Raw genomic sequence first — 18,069 nt, 5'->3', positions numbered from 1 at the left:
CTGGCTATTTGGGTCTGAACTTCCACCTTTGGCCCTTCCAAGCCACAATTCTTCAGTCCATTAGCTATTAACTTGGCTTGCCATGTAACAGGCCTCCTGTACTGGGAGGATAAGACATGAATGAGCAGGGATGAAACCAGAGAAAGGGAGAGGAGCATTTTTGGATATTTGCCCGCTGTCCTAAAATAGAAACCATGTCAATGTGTGCAGTTCATAAGTTACTGTATTGTTCATTGTTTATTTATCATTTATGTTGAGCTAAAACGTACTAGGAGAGAAAAAAAAAACGGTGAAAAATAGCTTCATTTATCTAGCTGAGACTGACTGGCATTCTGTGGACATTTTAGCTTTCCTGGATTGGAGGTATGATTTAAGAAATGAACAAGCCTTGGGGATTTGTTCTTCAGACTGGATCGGAAACTCTAATTACTGTACCACCGCAGCCTTCAAATTTGTATTTCTTCCTTCAACCCTTTTTAAAGCCCTGCAGCCCCCTTTCCAAGTTATCTAACATAATCAACCTTGGCGTATGCGATAGTTCCATTGCTGTTGACCTCATCTATCATATGTACACTTTGCAGTCCATTACTTGAGCTGCACCTCCTTTTTGTTTATTTTCAGTATATTACCCAATATCCATAGGTTGGTTGGTTGTTTTACCAATTTGCAATAAAAGTCAAACATATATTTTAAAAGACTAACATACAATAAAACTAAGGAAAATCCAACACTAGAGAATAATGTTGGATTTGGCAATAGTTATGCATGCCTTAGTTACTTACATTTCACTTTGACTATTGCAAGATTTTCTATATGGGATTATTTTTGAAATATGCACAGAAGTTGAAAATGGCAGAAAATAGGGTGACTATACTGTTAACTGGTGAAGGTTACTGGGATCTTACGATGTCCATATTAAAAGATCCACACAACTTACCTAGTCTTTCCCAAACATAAATTAGCTTGTTAACTTCTTTTGAAGTCCTATGTGGTTGAGAGTCTGAGTATCTGAGAAATCACCTCTCTCCTTACAAACCTGTCTAAATATTAAAATCTGCAGGAGATCTCTCTTCAGAAAATTCCCCCCATCCCTGGTATTTCAGCGGTCCATTGAATTAACACCTGCAAGGATCTTGTGCATCACTTTCAAACATTCCTTAGAAAGTTGTACTCTCCTCCCCGCTCCCCACTGAGTAAGATGTACCCCCACTGCCAGGCTTTTATTGTTAATAATTTTAAATCATATTACTTACTTTGCATTTTGTATTTTAGTTGTTGTTATCCATGAGTATTCAAGTTAATAGGAAGGTGAATATAAATTGAATAAACATCTTGACAAATGAAAAGAACTAAGCTAGAGTTCTAAATTGTGTCTGGTACAATAAAGAACTGGAGGAACAGGCACTCTATTGTATTGTACTGCCCAATACAAATATGGGAGTCTGCAGGCAAATAGTGAGTTTGAATAACACCATCTGACAAATGCAGTTTGTGTCAGATGTTGGGATGCAAATATGTGACAGTGGCATTTGCATCATCATGCACGTGTAATCTTGGCATCGTTGCAGTTTGCTGTGGGCACTGTTGAATAAAATATGAGAGTACACACTGCCTAGCTAATCAATGTTCAGCCTCTGTTGGAGCCAGATGTATTCCCTCACCTAATGACATTTTAACTGAGGGGGAGGTAGTGCTCTTGGATCCAGGAGACCTTCGGATCTGACCTGAGTAAGCTGTTGGTTTATTGGATGATGCTGACATAATGCTATGTCCCTACATGGAGAATGCAGCCTTAGTGTAGATATCCACCCATTTCTTGCTTAGATTTTGGTAGTGCGTTATATATGGACTGGTTTTGAAAATGGACAACTTCAATAACTAACTGGAAGTATCTGTTATGATTTTGTTCTGTTAGTACTTTACCATTTTCACTAGCTTTTGGTTCATTTCTGAGTCCAATTGAAATTGTTTGCCTGACCTCCCACAGCCTACTTACTTGAAGGATCATCTACCTTCTATATTCCTGCATCATGGCATTCTCTAGCTGCCTCTGTCAGTGAAGTATGGTGGATGGCTATTTAACAGAATGCCTTTCCAGTAGTGGCATGTCATTCTCAAATAGGCTTGCACAATTGCTCTTCACAAGTTGATTCAAAACCCTGCCTTAGGACTTTGTCCTTTTCTTACATTCTGACTGACTCTACACAGCCATATGTTCTATATCACAAAGAAAGCCCAGTCTCCAGACCAGTGGTATAGATGTTCCATTGCTTTCTTAAAATGGCATTGCTCCAATAAAAATCATACTGTTTTTTTTCTTGCTTTTTTGAATCCAATTCAAAGATTAGTAGATGATTCTCCATCAGACACAAGCATCCCCACACGTGGCTTTATAGGACAATGTGGTTAGTTCTGTGTGTGTGTTTGTGCACGCATGCGTGCCTTCAAGTCAGGCTTGATTGTTGGTGACTGCCTGGACAAGCGGATTGTCCTTGCCTGCTTCCTAGGGCTGAGAGAGAGGGACCAGCCCCAGGTCACCTAGCTGGCTTTGTGCCTAAGGTGGGACTAGAACTCCCGGTCTCCCAGTTTCTAGCCTGGTGCCTTAACCACTGCACCAAACTGGCTCTTAGTTCTTTTACTTAGAGTCAAAACTAGCATGGAGAGAAAATAACTTTGTAGTACATAGTTATAATCATTGAAAGAGGCACTTTGTCCCCCTGTATCTGCTCCCCAAATCCACCAAGGAACCCACAGATGCTCAAAGTCTTGGCATGATTGCTTAATAACCATTGTGAGGTTTGGGACTGTATGTGCATGTCTAGAACTTGCAGAAGCATGTTCTGGACAAGAATACACATGCCCAGAATATTATGGAGGTAAGTAGATCTCCCTAAATCTTTGTAAAGCTTTGAGGCACAGATCCAGAGGGCTACATTACTTCCACATGTTTTAGTATACATGTGTGTGTACACAAAATAGACTAGGATGAAGACATCAGGTACATTCTTCTGCTGCTGTTAGAGGGCTAGACGTTACAGGAAGTACTATACGGTAAACGGTATGATACTCAAGAGTATAACATTCAGCAGTAACACCACTGAGCTATACATACCTGTTAGAGTGTCCAGCTGGAAGAGAAGCATGGCTAATTCAGACAACCATGCATAGTGAAATATCATGAACTCCACAGCACTGAGTAGGGGGATGGACTAAATGAACTATATTTATCTTCCAATGTATACCTTATATGATATCTGTGGTTACAGTGTGTCTATTTTTTCAAGAGCTACTGGCCTCAAGGCCTTGAGAGGGCCTCTGAGCCATTTCATTCCAAGAAGTGATGGTAAAGTAAGTAGGTCTGTAAAATGTACCAGGCACGTAGGATGCAGGGAAAAGGCAAATGTTGTAATCGCCAGCTACACAATATAGACTGTAAATGAATGACTTCACATAAAGTGCACTTCAGCAACGTAGCAGCCATTACATACAAAAAGCAAATGAGGCAGAACGGAGATTGTCAGAGCTTGCTACTTTTGAAGCTACTATGAAATTCAAGAACATGCCATACTTTTTACATATCTTGGTGCCAGATGACTGTTGGAGGAGGGATACATTACCTTGAAAAGAGCTCACAAGTGAATAGAGATAGAGTATATGTAATTAACCACAGCTTTTAATCTCAGCCTCTACTTGCACCCATGGGTTATCCCATGGGTAATAAGATCTTTTGTCCAAACATTCCAAATGCTTTAAATGCAAGTTTCCTAAGCTTGGAAGGTTAAATCAGCCCTGCTCTACAGATCCCATACTCCAGCTGATGGTACTGGTTGAAAGTCTGGTATCGGGAAACAAACGAACAAACAAAAAAAGAGACAGGAACACACAAATATCTTTAATAGAAGAGATCCCTTCTACAAATTATAGTGAAAAACTACAGCAGAAAAATGTTGGAAGAAATTGGGGTAAGCTACTCAGTATCTTCTAGATAGTTTGAATTACCAACCCCAACATCCCCCCAGCCATTGGACATGCTAACTGGGGATCACAGAAAGTAGTAATCCAACATATTTGGAGGGAGTCTGCTTACAAAAGGCAGGTATAAGAAAAGGCTGTCGCCCTTCTACCCACTTCTGTCACAGAAAAGTGAAGGAGGCAGTCAAGCACACATAAATAAGACTAGGGATACCAAAATATCCTTAGCCTTCCATACCCTAATTAACAATTCCTGAGCCTTCTCTCAGCAACTGGCATCCCATCCTACTTCATCCCCATGTAACAGCTCAAGAAAATCCCAGGCAAGACCTGCATGGCTTTTAGAAAACAAGGGCAGACACAGGCCGAGGACATGAATAACAAGTTCACATGCTTGTTAATATGTAGCACATCACTGGGTAACCTAAATGGTGTAGAGTTGCTGCTATTCACCAGATCATTACTGAGAAGTGTGCCTGGCAAATTGCTCCACAAGTACAGCTAAGCTTAGAGGATCCATGGTGCCTGATGGAAGCAGTCCTAGTTTGTGTGTCCTCACCCAATTCAACGAGGGAAGACTTGGACCAGCCTCCAGTGTAAGTAACTGGCTTATATGAAGTGGAAGAAGGGTATATTAGACTTTGAGCTCACTGTTTCAGTCGTCACCCTGTTCAAGTCTTACATACATGAAATGCCTTCTTCCAATAAACTCTCTGCAGCTTTTTAAACATCACTGTCAATTGGGGGGAAGAGAAAGGTCTTGAAGTCAAATCAAAAAAAGGTGAGTGAGTTAACATCTACTGCAATACAGGCTCCCAAGCGCTTCATTTCCATCTCTAGCCTTTCCTGCCTTGTGCCCTTTTTCTCTGACGCACCAAAGCATTTTCATCAAGGTGTCCACTCCCTATGTCTAAGTTACGTCCTTCTCTCCAACCTTAGCTAGGAAACATAAAAGTTTTGAACCTGCCAAGCTCCAGGGAAGCCTGCCAAGGACACTGCTGCAATGCTAGAGGTTCTGGCCAGTCTTTGCAATTAGGAGACAAACGAAGGGGTCTGTCCCAGCATGAGCTGCTGGAGCAACAGGCAAGTCCAAAGCGAGTTGACCGTTGAGCAAAGTGGGTGCAAGCTGTGTGGTTGGCTGTCATACAGGAAGTGGGCTGATGGCAGTGTGGGCAAAGCGAGGAGCTGATGGGGCTTGGTGAATAAGATAATGCCTTAAGGACTTTGCCCCAGAGATAGAGTGCTGCAACTGAAACCCCACTGATTCCTCTCTGCTGCTGTTCACCTTGAATGGTTTGATTCTCCACTCTGGGCCATGAAGGAAAATGTGGTGGCTCTTGTTTGCAATCCATATTCTGGGCTGAAGAGGAAAGAGGTGGACATGAAACCAGAACATCTCTGGTGCTGGTAAAAGCAGTAGGACCAGACCTTTTCACATGGACAGTGTGATGCATCACTGCAGCAGAAGCAAATACAGCAGCAACACCTGTCAGATACACCACCCCAAGAATGCACGCCAGCTGTGGAAGGAAAAAAAAAAGAGAAACCAGATTATGCACTGTGTCTTTAGTCTCAGCAATGGAGCAGTCCACTGGGCCAGAATATATTGTCTGCTAAGAACTCCAACTACATATCCCACTCCTTTTCAAATGCAGAAGACTAGGAGTTTTTAAACTGATAAAGGAAAAAAAAACTTCCATTATTTAGCAAGGTTAAGTTGGACAAATACTGCTAGATATGCTAGTTTTTGTGTATTTATTGCAGAGTTCACTCACATCATACTAAACCATAATGTGGTTTTGACTTTGAGGGTGTATGAATACAGCCATTGTGTCTTATTTAATAAATCTTGGTTGAACAAATCACCATTTTGTACAATGTACAAATCAGACCAGTCTGCTGTTTTAACCACTCCACTGGGAATTTTGTTGCTTTATAAATTTTCAACTTCTTTTATCTTTCTGCATTAAGCCATCTTAAGGGCTTCTAAGTTGAAAAATGGTGTAGAAAGTTAGTAAAATCAACAGGTGAAATAAGATAGAGAATTATCAAATTCTACCCAGTAGAAATCAGGACTGGGATACCCGACTTCTCTGGGCCAGTCAGCACATGTGACATTTTGAGAGTATATAATAGCTATTCAAAGAAAGTAGAAGTTTGCCTTGAAGGGTGCGGACAGTCACAGAACCCTAATTCAGCAGAAGGCAATTGGTGAGGTTGCTCTCTCTCTAACATCCGCTCCCCCCCCCCCCCGCAATTAATATCAATTCCCAATTTCTCTCAGTCTTCTCTTCTTTGGGCAGTTCGGCAGCTAGCAAAACAAGCATTGGGTACTGCAACTTATTACTTTTATCCCAAGAAGGCACACCAGGGATCTCAGAATTAGGAACTTCCTCTCGTTTGCATGCCACATCCTAAATAGCCTATTGACTTCTTCCTGTTTTTACAACCCACCTGTTCTCTTTGTCACTCTATTTCCTCAGTTAGGCAATTTGGTTCCTACCTTGGCCACCTGCTGGTAGAATTGACCCAAAGCCTGTTGCCACAAAGTTTGCTCCAATAAAACACACAGATCAGTGTAGGTGAACCAGCCACGTCTAATACCCTGCTTCTCAGCCACACTGTAGGAACAAAAAAGGTGCAAAGCCTTTACTCAAGCCATCCCCTCATAGATCATGATTTCTGGCATCATCAGACCCACACAAACAAACCACTTCCTTGTTGTATTACAATGACAGAAATACCCATGCTGTCGTATTTGTCCCTCCAGGAACTGATACACTGCTGGCTCTAATAAAAGCCCATTGATATAGCAACAGATCTTATTGATTTACAGTGCCAGGCAGTAAAATAACATTTCCCACCACATACGCTCCAGTGAAACTTGAAGAACAAAAAGAGTTCTTTTGGGGAGACTTTCAAAATTGACTAGCTCACATGGATTGTTTCCAGTTTAAGAACTAAACAGATTCTGTTTCCAAAATTCAGCAAAGATGTATGTTGCTGTGTTCTGCTACATTGTGGAGTCACATGTGGGAAGACAGAAGACTGGCTGAACAGCCCCATATCTACTGGTCTTGGAATTATTCAAATAGTGGCTTATTCAAGGTCATGCATTCTGGCTATGGATATGGCAGAGCATACGGGAAGTCACTTTCTGATCATATTCAGCCCATCTGGGATGGAAAGTCATTACTCCCCCAACCCACCCAAAGGACTCCTTCTGTGCCAGCCATAGAAGGATGCTAGTATCTTGATCAAAAACACCTACCGTCCTTCCAGCCAGCTGAGCACCTCAAAAAACTCCTTAGGATCTGTAAAAAGGCTCCAGTCCTGTACATAAGGAAAGAATGATTGAAATGGTGAGCTAGAATTGTTTTCCTATTCCCTTATTTACGAGGTAGGGCTTCAATTTTTATGTGAATGGTGCATGAAATATAGGCAGGAAGGGTTGAATGATGCTCCACGCTAACTGCATTTAACTGTAAGAAATTTCCCCACATTCTGTTGAGGCAGTGCTTTCATTTCTCCCACTGAGCCATCTCCAACAACTTTTCAACTCCAACAGTCGTGATGCTCTGTTCACAGAGTGCCCCCCTATTTCAAGTGGGAGAGAAATCCCTTAAGTCTTGCAGACATCTGGCTAAAGCCGTTCATTTCACCAGTGTCTTAACGAATTATTTTAACTTGCTGGGATTGTTTTGTTTGAAACAATACTGTCTGCTTGATAATTACTGTTATCTCTTTGGATGGTGGTTATTGTTGTTGTTGCAAGAGTTTGGGGTTTTCTGGTTTCATTTGTTCATGAATTCATTGTTCTGAATTTCTTTATGCATTGCTAAATGAAATCGATATTATTCTGCATTTTAGCAACATAAAACCCAACCTCTTTTATTCAATCCTCGTTATAATAGCAGTTAAAACTCCCACAGACTTGCCACTCTTAGAGTACACACCTCTTCTCATGCCCTTTTAGCCCACTGAGTTTTCTGAACTTTAGCTGAAAGTACCAAGGATTTGTGCATCTCCCTCACGTGACACATCTTTAGGAGTCTTACAATGGCACGGAGGAAATTCATCTCCAACATGTTCATAGTCTGTACGTCCACCTTGCCTGCAGCACCCCATTCGTCATTAAATACTTCTTCCTCTTCTCCTTCATCATATAGGTACTTGTTGGCAACCATCTGAAAGCAACAGAAGGAGGGGCTGCATAACAAACACTGATCACTGCACTCTGCCTTCATATAGGAATGGGATAAAGAAATGCCAATCTTCCCAATTTCTAAGGTTGGAAGAAAGCCCCACGCTCAACTTCCAAGTTCTCAGATATTCGGAGAAGTGAAATAGAGGGAAAGTTTCCCGACCCAATTACTTGCCATGGAAATCAGGAAGAGGTCAGAGGATGAGATCTGCTGTAGGTATTCAGGATTACGGTGCCGAAGTCGCTCGATGTAAATGAGGGCCAACATCATGGAGCAGGGAGAAATGCAAGCCTCCCTAAAAGAAGCGGCATATTGAAAATCTCATCCGACAGGACTCAGAGAGAGCCCTTCCTTGAGGCCCTTCTACCCGCACAACATATACCAAACTCATGATATATCCTGCAACATAGCTGTTGTGTATATACAAGCTCCAGCCTTAAAGATGGAATGCTGGCAAGGGGAAGTGGAAATATTCCTGATTTGGATTAAAAAGCTGGGAAATGCTATCCCACACATATCTTGTTTATTAGCTTCCTATAATTGGCCACCATGGGAACAGAAGGGCTCTTTGTTCTGAACCAGCCTGCTTCCTCTTATGTTTCAAACAAGTGCCTGCAAGGTGTTGCAGCAGATATAGAAGGATTAGTTTGCCTTTTTGGAGATTCCAAGAGCAACAGGAAAAATCTCTTAGGTTTATATCCACAGCAGCACTTTTTCCATGACTTCTCACTAAACATCCGTTGGCAAGGCCGACTTTTTACCTTCCGATCTGATCAACTCACTTTTTATTTCTTTCAAGCAGAAACTTTTAAAAGAACACTCCTATAGTGATTTTAACTATACTTAATTAGTAATTATAAGACAATCATTCATAATTAGAAATAGCTATCTTACAACATCTCTTTCTATCCAGTCTTTCCCCACAAGAAGAAAGGATCTTCCTCAACAGCAGTATTTGTCCAAAATAAATATAAAAGGTACAACTCAGTTCAAAAACGAGTAAATACGAATGCAGAGAAAAGACTGGTCCAAAGGAGCCGAAGGGGAATCGGGGCATACCGGGAGACATGAGAAACGTATTTCTTTTGAAGCCTCCTAATTGGACTAGGAGCAGCTTTCTGAAGAAGTTCCACAGCGATATCTAGAACAGAGAAAATAGCTGAGCTCAATCCAATGCAAAGAGAACCTTGTCCTCAAGCCACGGCAATTCCTTGCCCAAATTTCCCTATAGCATATGAAAACTAGCATCCCTTTCTGGAACTCTCTGTGTGCGTGTGCGTGCGTGCGTGCGTGTGTTTTGTGTGTGTGTGTTGTATCCCACTTGACCAAAATAATTGTTCAGGAATGGGAAACCAGAAATGCTGAGAAAGCATTCAAAACAGCCTGTTTCATACTCAGAGTAGCGGTTTCACACTTGGAGGTGGGGGTGACAGCTTGCGAAATATCACACTCAAAATATTTCAGAACAAACCATTCTGCACCTTTATTCCATCTGATTTCCCTCAGCAGCCTCTCAAACATAAGAGAGTTACAGGGCAGAGGTGTTGCTAAAGAGGGGAGAAGGCAAGGAAGAAAAACTTTTCATGGCCAACAGTAAGAGCAGAGAGACTCCCTCCACTATAGATTTGGCTAGCTAGAACAAATATGTCTGTGAATTTATTTTCTCTCTTCCCAACCCTTTGTTCCAGAATGTATTTGTTTAAAGTCCGTTTATATCTTAATGGTAGGCTGACCATATTTCCTTGAGACAAAAACGGGACATTGGGATGGCAAAACGGGGCAGGGCTGGGCGATGGGCTGGATCAGCAGACAGGAACTTCTCAGATTTTCTCAGGCTGGGAATCTTCGGATTCCTTCGTTTGTGAGAGGCAAGGCTGGGCTGGAGAGTCTAGTGAACGGTTGTCCCCGACAAGCCGTTCCTCCACTGGCTGTGCTTTTACGTTCTTTTCTTCCCGCCCTTTCAAGGCAGGAGCCAATTGGCTCACCCTTTGAGCACCGCCTATCAGCTGATCCTGTTTTTTCCTTTTTAGGTTTCCCGCCGGGTTGAACTCCGTGGCTTTTTCCCCGCCGTTTCTGCTGAGCTCCCCACTCAAGGTCAGACTGCATTCTGACAGGTTTGCAGAAACTTTCAAAATTTTAAGTAAGGTTTTTAATAAAACGGGACAAAATGGACATTTATGTTAAAATGATGGGATGGTCTGGAAATGTTAGAAAAATGGGACTGTCCCGTTCAAAACGGGATGTATGGTCAGCCTAATTAATGGTGTCCCTGTAATTTGTCAGACTTGTACCGAGGATTATCAGAATTTTGGTAGCTGCCTGATCTCCAAATGATTTTTCTCAATCTCCAAAGTTTACCAACCTCACAAAATTCTGTTTAGCAAGATTCATTAAGATGAAAGCAGTAATAATACATCAAACCAAGATATAGGGCTGGAAAAAGCTGCTTTAATTCTGTTGAACATTTGGCCTAATTTCAGTTTTGATCAAAGGAAATTAAAACACAGGAACCTGGGTTAGAAGCTGGAATGCTACCTACTGGCTAGAACTAGGAATGTAAAAGAAGTTATGAATTTATTTTCAAGCCAAGTAACAGGATCTGCTTCAACAGAATCTGTCACAACACAGATGGATACCTAATTTATAAATAATTCAAATACGGCATAGAAACAAGGATATGTTTGGGGAATTACATATGAGAATAAATGTGATTGTTATATGTTTTTAGTAGAATAATGGAGTAATATTTGAAAGCATACCATGCTGAAACAGACTAGACTTTGATTGTTCTTTTCTACTCTTCCATTCGTTTAGTTCTTAGAAATGGGAAACTCATCATTGACTTTTATGAGCATCAGAACAGTTTAGCATAAGGAGAGGACCATTATTCTGTTTTTCATTTCATCTCTCTCATGTGTACCCACTGCCCACACCTGATCCTATACTTTATTTGAAATGAAAACCTTATGGGAAAAGCTGCTGATCTACTTTCTCGAACACTTTCCCATTTAGTTTATGGCCCTTTCTCTCAAGTGCTTGGGCCTAGCTGTAAAGTATTGTATATTCACAAAAGTTCTCTTACATACCTATCTCCTTTCTGAGATGCTTAAGTAGCCCAGTAATGCTGACAGATGAGCAAAGCAGGGTGAGAATTCATTAAGTCTTTTAAAACCAAGCAGAAATAGGGGCAGGATAGATTGTATACAGTAACCAACTGGGTGTGTATGTGAAGATAAGTCACGGTCCTGTTTTCAATAGTTCGTAATTTTCTCCAGAATTTCACTTTTCCTCCCTTAAACACTCCCTAGGCCAGGTACAAATTTTCAAAACCAAACTCACCTGCAACTGGACTTGAGAGGTTATCAAGGGCACTGTCTTTATCCCAGCCATAGTAAAGTCGTTTACGTACACGATCGCTCAGCTGTTGGTGCTTGGGAAGAAACTGAAAGAAGAAACCCATAACAATGCAGTACCCAAACACACCATCCTTCTCCCCAGCCCAATCACAGACAACTGAAGATCTCCATTCAATACATAAACATGTCCTAAGTACCTGTAGGAATATTAAAAACAACTTTCACCTAGTGACTTCTACTTAAGAAAGAACTGGCTAGATCTACATACCAAGCACTGAGGCATGTCAAATTATACCTCAAGGATCTTTCCAAAACTTTCATATAGCCCTTCCATTATGTGCTATCTCTAATCTAATTAATAATCCATTAAATCCAAACCATTATGCAATGGTGCTTTTTTCCCAATTATCATATTCATATATATTCATCAGCCTGGTTGACATATTGCATTAAGCCATAGTTTCTTAACCCTTTATTTATTAGCTCCATATTTATTTATTTATTTTTATACATTTATATGCTGGGTAACCCTAGCAGCTCTAGGTAGCTTACAGTCATTTAACGGTAACAATATTTACAATCAAAACAATAAAACCAAAATAATAAAATTTCCCCAAAACCTGAGTAAAACAGTCTTTTAAGCCCCCTCTGAAACTGTAACAAGGAAGGAGTCAGACTTAATTCCAATGGCAAATTGTTCCATAATAGAGTTTTCCACAGAAAAGGCAGAATTAGTGGTTGATGCTAAAACGTATCAATGAGTGGCATGATCTGCAAAAGTGCCCTGCTGAGGACCTAAGAGCCAATTGCTGGATTCATACTGCACGCAAATTGATAACTCACAGGTCACAGACCACAATGGTTGACTTCATAGGCAAAGCTAAAATTAAATGAATGCCACTATGGCTGGCTGGCTGATTTATTTATTTATGAAACTGATATACCACCAAGACAATGGTTTATAGCAGTAAAAGACAAAACCACTATACAATAAAATCAAAATAAACAGCAGCATAACTCTGGGTTGCCACAGAAATACTACTCTGCAACCAGCTCCGGAAACATGTACAGCTGGTAAAAAAAGTTCATTAAAATTGCTGCTCAGTACGTTAAAAATCAAATGAATATTGATAGGTGGTTCCTGTTGAATACAATCAGCCAGGGATAATGAAAGAAAATATTCTATATACTTTGCTTCATCCATTGAAATATGCATAGAAAATGCTATGCCTGATTTAAATAACTGTATTTCTAAAACTTGCTGTGCATTGATAATTCTTTTATACTTTACTGTAGTCTCACTTCTCTGTATATACATGATTTATTTCTCCAATTGTTCTTCTGTGTGAAACTATTCTTGTACACATAGTGATACTAAGCAAAGTCTCACTGAACTACTACTATTCAAGTGTATTAGCTTCATTTCATTTAATTCCCTTTAACTTCCTTCATGGTTTGATTCAGTTGTATACTTAAATAGTACCAAATATACAAAATGAATTTCTCGGCAGTATGCTTACAGACATGAAGACACTGTTCATATATTAAACTAAATAACCATCACTTCAAATAAAAACAATGGCAATATCACATTGCATAAAACACAGGCACCCACCCATATTACGTGGTGTGAGCTTTCGAAGGGACTGAGAATTAGCTCAGTTTTAACTGCTTGGCAAAAAGAATGTCAAGGCTGGCATCAGTATCGCCTCTTGCGGGGAGACTATTCCATAAGGTAGGAGCCGTTAGAGAAAAAGCCTGGATCCAACCCACCACTGATCTAAACTGTCATCTACTAGGGATACTCAACATCGCCAGGTGGTACAAACATACCAAACAGATTGACTCTATCTCTAGAAGACAGTCCTGCAAATGTTGAGATATGCAAATTAGCTGTGTACAGAATATGTCCAGCAATGGAATGTTCTGTTATTGGGACATGAAGCTTTGCATAGCCCGAATGTGGATTTCATCCATCTTGTTTATTAAAGTGTTAGGCTCAACAGCAAGACACAGAACAATAGTCAGCTTTAGTAATACTTTTAAATAAATGTTAATTGTAATATTAATTGTAATTTTAATGCTTTTAAAGTTTAATAAAATATACAACAATTTTAAAAAATGGAGGTACTTTCTGGGGAGACACTCATAGTATACTTTCTGTAAGAGAAACATAAAAAGGCATTGCTCATGCTTAATGCAACTGGGATTACACTCACAAGCCTTATAGTGTGTGTGTGTGCGTGTGTGTGTGTAAAATAAAAAAAATCTGGAAAGAATACATACATATCATCACACTATTCCTGTTTGGTAGAAGTTAAATGAACAAAGCAAAAGAGGGATAAGAAATAGTAAACTGAAGAAGTTAAAGGCAAGACATAATGAAAGGAAATACAGTATAACTAAATTGAGTTTACACCAATAGCATTCACTGCAGCTCTCCATACTTTTCTACCCTTGCAAAACATCCTTTTCAGATTGTATAAATATTTTGCCTTTTACAAAACTTCCTTGCTTCCACCATGCCTATGCACCACTCCATAAATTGCCTTTTCTTCTTTAAACTTTTCAACTATCCCTTTTTGAGAATCTCATGAATTCCACCCAATCTCAAATATCTTGGTCTTCACTTTGTTCTCAGCCCAATGCAACAGCAAAATTGTGCGTGTGTGTGCGCGCGCGTATGCACGTGCACTTTTAAATTCCAATTAAATTATTTCTGAGGCTGCTGTCCCTAGCCTTGGTTCTCAGCTTGACCTCTCATTTCTCTGGAGATCTCTCTTCCCTCTGTATCTCTAAAGTTTGGATTTTAAAGAATCAAAATACTTTTTTTTCCCCAAATAAGAAAAGGATGGTCCATGCATACAGAGGAACATATCTCAAGTTTGAGATCAAGATGTATGTTCAAAATATCTGCAGCTGACATGACATGCAGCTGAAAATCTGGAGTACTGTGTGGCAGCGAGAGACTTGGTGTGGCAACCTTCACAATACATTCACATCCAATGTAACTTGGAGCATCAATTAGTATTTTCTGACATACATTTTGGTCCTTTTATTCATAATTGAACTTATACCTTCACTTTGATGTATGTACTCCTTAGCTCCTCTTGACAAGATCAGACAACTTTCATTCAGATTATATAATTTCCCTTTTTCTTAGTTTCACAGACACACAACACACCTATTTTCCTCTCTTTCAGTGCATTTCTTCCCTTTGAATTTTTAACTGCAATCCTCCATATGCCATGGACATCACCACATAGCTCCATAGATATTTACCTAAAATAACTTTGGAGAGAGAGGGAGAGAGGGAGGGAGGGAGGGAGGGAGGGAGGGAGAGAGATCTATCTATCTATCTATCTATCTATCTATCTATCTATCTATCTATCTATCTATCTATCTATCTATCTATCTATCTATCTATGCAGTACAGCCAAGTGGTAGACCAGGTTACCAGCTTTAGTCATATGTGTACCTCAAGTATTCCCTGCTTATTGGTCAGTTTTGGCACATTTTGGGCACACACCACAACTGCAGACAAAGCTTCCATGCAAACCAGAATCTCTAATCTAGAGATTATCTTAATAGCCAACATATGGCTATAAAACACTTGTAATTGCACAGAGCAATTAACAAATGGGAAGAATAGAGAAGCAAGCATATATAAAAACACATGGTTTCCAACCAGCTTTTCTATTACTTCTGAAGGTAAATACTGAGCCAGCCCTGTTCTATTCTCCTAGACTTCACCGATCTCCAGCAATTTCTGTAAAATGAGCATTAGAGCAGAGGTGTGCAGTCTAGGGCCCTAGACTCCTAGACTTTTAGGAGGTCTTCCAAAGCTTTGATGCAGCCTCAGGAGTCTTCCAAAAGTTATTAAATTGTAATTTTTACTGTAACAGGATGGGAAAATGTTCAAATACATTACATGAGTGGAGAATAATTATATTAAGTATGGTTAATTTTAACTGAATCTAAATATAAATTAAATTCAAGGGAAATCAGTATTTGACTTGGTCACATCCAATATGACAAAGTCCAAGTCCAAGAAAAAGAGTTTTCACTTCGCTTCTTTAGCATGGAAGTCTGCATCTTACGAGAATGTTAATATATGCAAACAAGTTAATAAGCCCTTTCAAGCATGGGGAGGTTTGTCCTTTGCTACTTGTCAGTGCCTTTTTCACTGGCAATGCAATTTCAGTTTTGTTAATAAAATGGGGCACAAAGCAACTTAGTTTCCGTAGTATTTTGTGTGAATGACTGATTAATGTCCTGCTTGAAAACACAAAACATTATTAAGGTGATTTCTGCACTGATGATTTACAGCATTTTCTAGAGTCATCCAGACCATCAAAATAGCAGTAATGAGGACAGGCTTTACATTGTTCAGTGATTACTAGGTCTAGGTAATCCTATGAAAATGCGGAAGATGTCATAGCGAAGAACTGGCAAAGCCTTTGTCTCCATGACAGAATCTCCTTGTTTCTAAACCCCTCAGGAGTTTAGCCCTTGTTATACTTTTGTGTGATTATAATTTATATTTTTTCTTTGTTTTCTTTTGATCTCTTATTTCTGTCATCAGGATTTGCAGTCTTATTTCCTCAGAACAAGGAGCCAAGCATTCAGTGTCAGAAATTGCACGGGATGTCATAAATTCACACCCAGAGTGATTCTTTAAAGGAGTGGAGCACTAATACAGAAAGATTATTGTAGGAAGAACTGTAAGCTGGGGCGAAAGAAGAAAGGGGTCTGCTGGTAGATCTGGGGCGATCTGCAGCAGTTCAGTAAAGATTTCCTAGTCTCCGTTCTAACAATAAAAACAACTGACACGTCTTTTGCCTGAATTAAAAGGGCGCGTCAGAGACCGATTACCGATCCGTAAAGAAAGGCAGAGACACACGGGACGGACAGGAGAGCAGGAGGACTGAATGACAAGCAGAGGACGCCACCATTCAAAGCAAAAACCAGCTTTAGCAGACGGGGGCGGGTTGGACGAGAGTGACGAGAACAACTCACCGTGAACTCCTGGAAGCCGCTCAGGGAGAAAGCGCCCTCCTCGTCCAAAAGAAGCTTGTCCAGGTCCATCCCGGTCGAGGAGCGCGAAGAAGTGTCGGGCGAGGCTTCCGAGGGGACTGCCTGTTTCGAGCGGAGAGGCTATGGGAGTCGTCGCTGTGGGGCCTGGCTGCCCCCGCCTCTGGATCCGAGCTACCCAGAGATCAGGCAGCTCTTGGTGAGCTGCGCCTCCGAAAAGAAGGAACCAAGCCCCGGCGCGGCTTCTCGCCTTCCTGTTCCTGGGGCGGGCGAGGAGGCGGTCTCTTTGCCGCCGCCCTTTCAGCCAGCAAGCCAGACATGAACGACTAGGCGGACTGCTTGGAGGATGAGTTATGGAGCGCTTGACGCTGTAATTCCACCTCGGGTCCAAATTCGCTGTCCGGCGTGGGACGGATCATGCCTTTGGAAAGGGAAGCCGAGCGGCTTCTCCTAAAAGCCTGGGCACAGCGTGGAATTAGCCCCAGAGGCATACAGGGGAAGACAACTACCCCCCTCCCTCCATGGGAGGACAGTAGCCTTAATCCGGAATAGACGTCTGGAGAATATAGGCACCTGCTACCTGGTTTCTTAGCCTCCATACATAAGCAGCAAATGCGTGAACTGTCTCCGTTCCACAGCCTCCTGTTCGAGATGCTATGATCAGTCACGCATGGGCTAGATTACATAGTGAGGAGAGGAGTACCTTATACGATGCCCTTTGGTTCCATGGGAAATAATTCTGTTGGTTCATGAGAAAAACAAACTAACATCCACAGAAACGGCACAGTTGTGCTGTAGGGGTAAAACGGCACTCTCCCAGTCCTTCGCGGGGTTTGAGGGAGATGGGCGGTGATAAAATTTGATAGATAGATAGATAAGATGGCCCTCATCCCCCACCCCCGCATCCACGCGATAGGAGGCGCATCCTTCTGCTATAAATGAGTTTGGCTCTATACCCACAAAAAGTTCATGGCCTCATGCCACACTGACGACGATGATTATGTGCCATCAAGTCGTTGTCGACTCTTAGCGACCATATAGATAGATTTTCTCCAGGAGGATCTGTCCCTAACCTGGTCCTTAGCTCTTCCAACGGTGCACTCATCACCTCTGTTAACAGTCCTCGCCATGCCACACTAATTGCCTCAAATTTTATGTGGCTTTACTGCCATATTTATACTGATTGTAGGTATCATGTTTTACCAGCTGTTGATTTTATTAGTTATGTCGTGTTCAGTTGTCAGGAGCGTGCGGGTAGAAATATAACTCTTTTTAAAATCTCCATGGAAGTGAATTTGAACTATGGAGCTTCGTGGAGCACTACGGACTGTGACTTTATTACCGGGCTTGCAAGGCTTCTGAAGGTTCCCATTGTTCTGTACGAACAGCTGTCACTTCCTCTCTGACAGAGGCAGAAACAACTGTCCAAAGAAATAGAAGCAGGAACCTCTAGCATTCGAACTGTCGCTCTAAACCGTTACTATCTCTACTTTTGAAAAGGC

At 41.1% G+C, this 18,069-nt stretch overlaps 1 protein-coding gene across 1 annotated transcript; it reads right to left on the bottom strand.

Annotated features, from left to right (window-relative positions):
- Positions 1-3,865: 3,865 nt before the first annotated feature.
- On the bottom strand, positions 3,866-16,782 carry CNPPD1 (cyclin Pas1/PHO80 domain containing 1). The gene is made up of 8 exons (XM_063288902.1): positions 16,553-16,782; positions 11,517-11,619; positions 9,237-9,318; positions 8,352-8,472; positions 8,031-8,159; positions 7,244-7,305; positions 6,476-6,593; positions 3,866-5,492 (listed from the first exon to the last, which is right to left on the bottom strand). Exons 1-8 carry the CDS (start codon positions 16,619-16,621, stop codon positions 4,908-4,910), a joined length of 1,269 nt encoding a protein of 422 aa, XP_063144972.1. The 5' UTR covers positions 16,622-16,782; the 3' UTR covers positions 3,866-4,907.
- Between the last annotated feature and the right edge of the window lie 1,287 nt (positions 16,783-18,069).

This window comes from Candoia aspera, chromosome 1, assembly GCF_035149785.1.
Source record: "Candoia aspera isolate rCanAsp1 chromosome 1, rCanAsp1.hap2, whole genome shotgun sequence".
In the NCBI taxonomy this organism is placed as follows: domain Eukaryota; kingdom Metazoa; phylum Chordata; class Lepidosauria; order Squamata; family Boidae; genus Candoia; species Candoia aspera.
Note: the sequence above shows the minus strand (reverse complement) of the source record. Positions and strands in the feature narration are given on the sequence as shown.

Coding starts and splice junctions, on each gene's coding strand:
- CNPPD1 (XM_063288902.1), bottom strand. CDS start 16,621: ATGGACCTGGACAAGCTTCTTTTGGACGAGGAGGGCGCTTTCTCCCTG. Junction 8,160..8,351: donor ACCTCTTCCTGATTTCCATG/GCAAGTAATTGG, acceptor TGTTGCTTTCAG/ATGGTTGCCAACAAGTACCT. Junction 7,306..8,030: donor TGAATTTCCTCCGTGCCATT/GTAAGACTCCTA, acceptor CCTTATGTACAG/GACTGGAGCCTTTTTACAGA.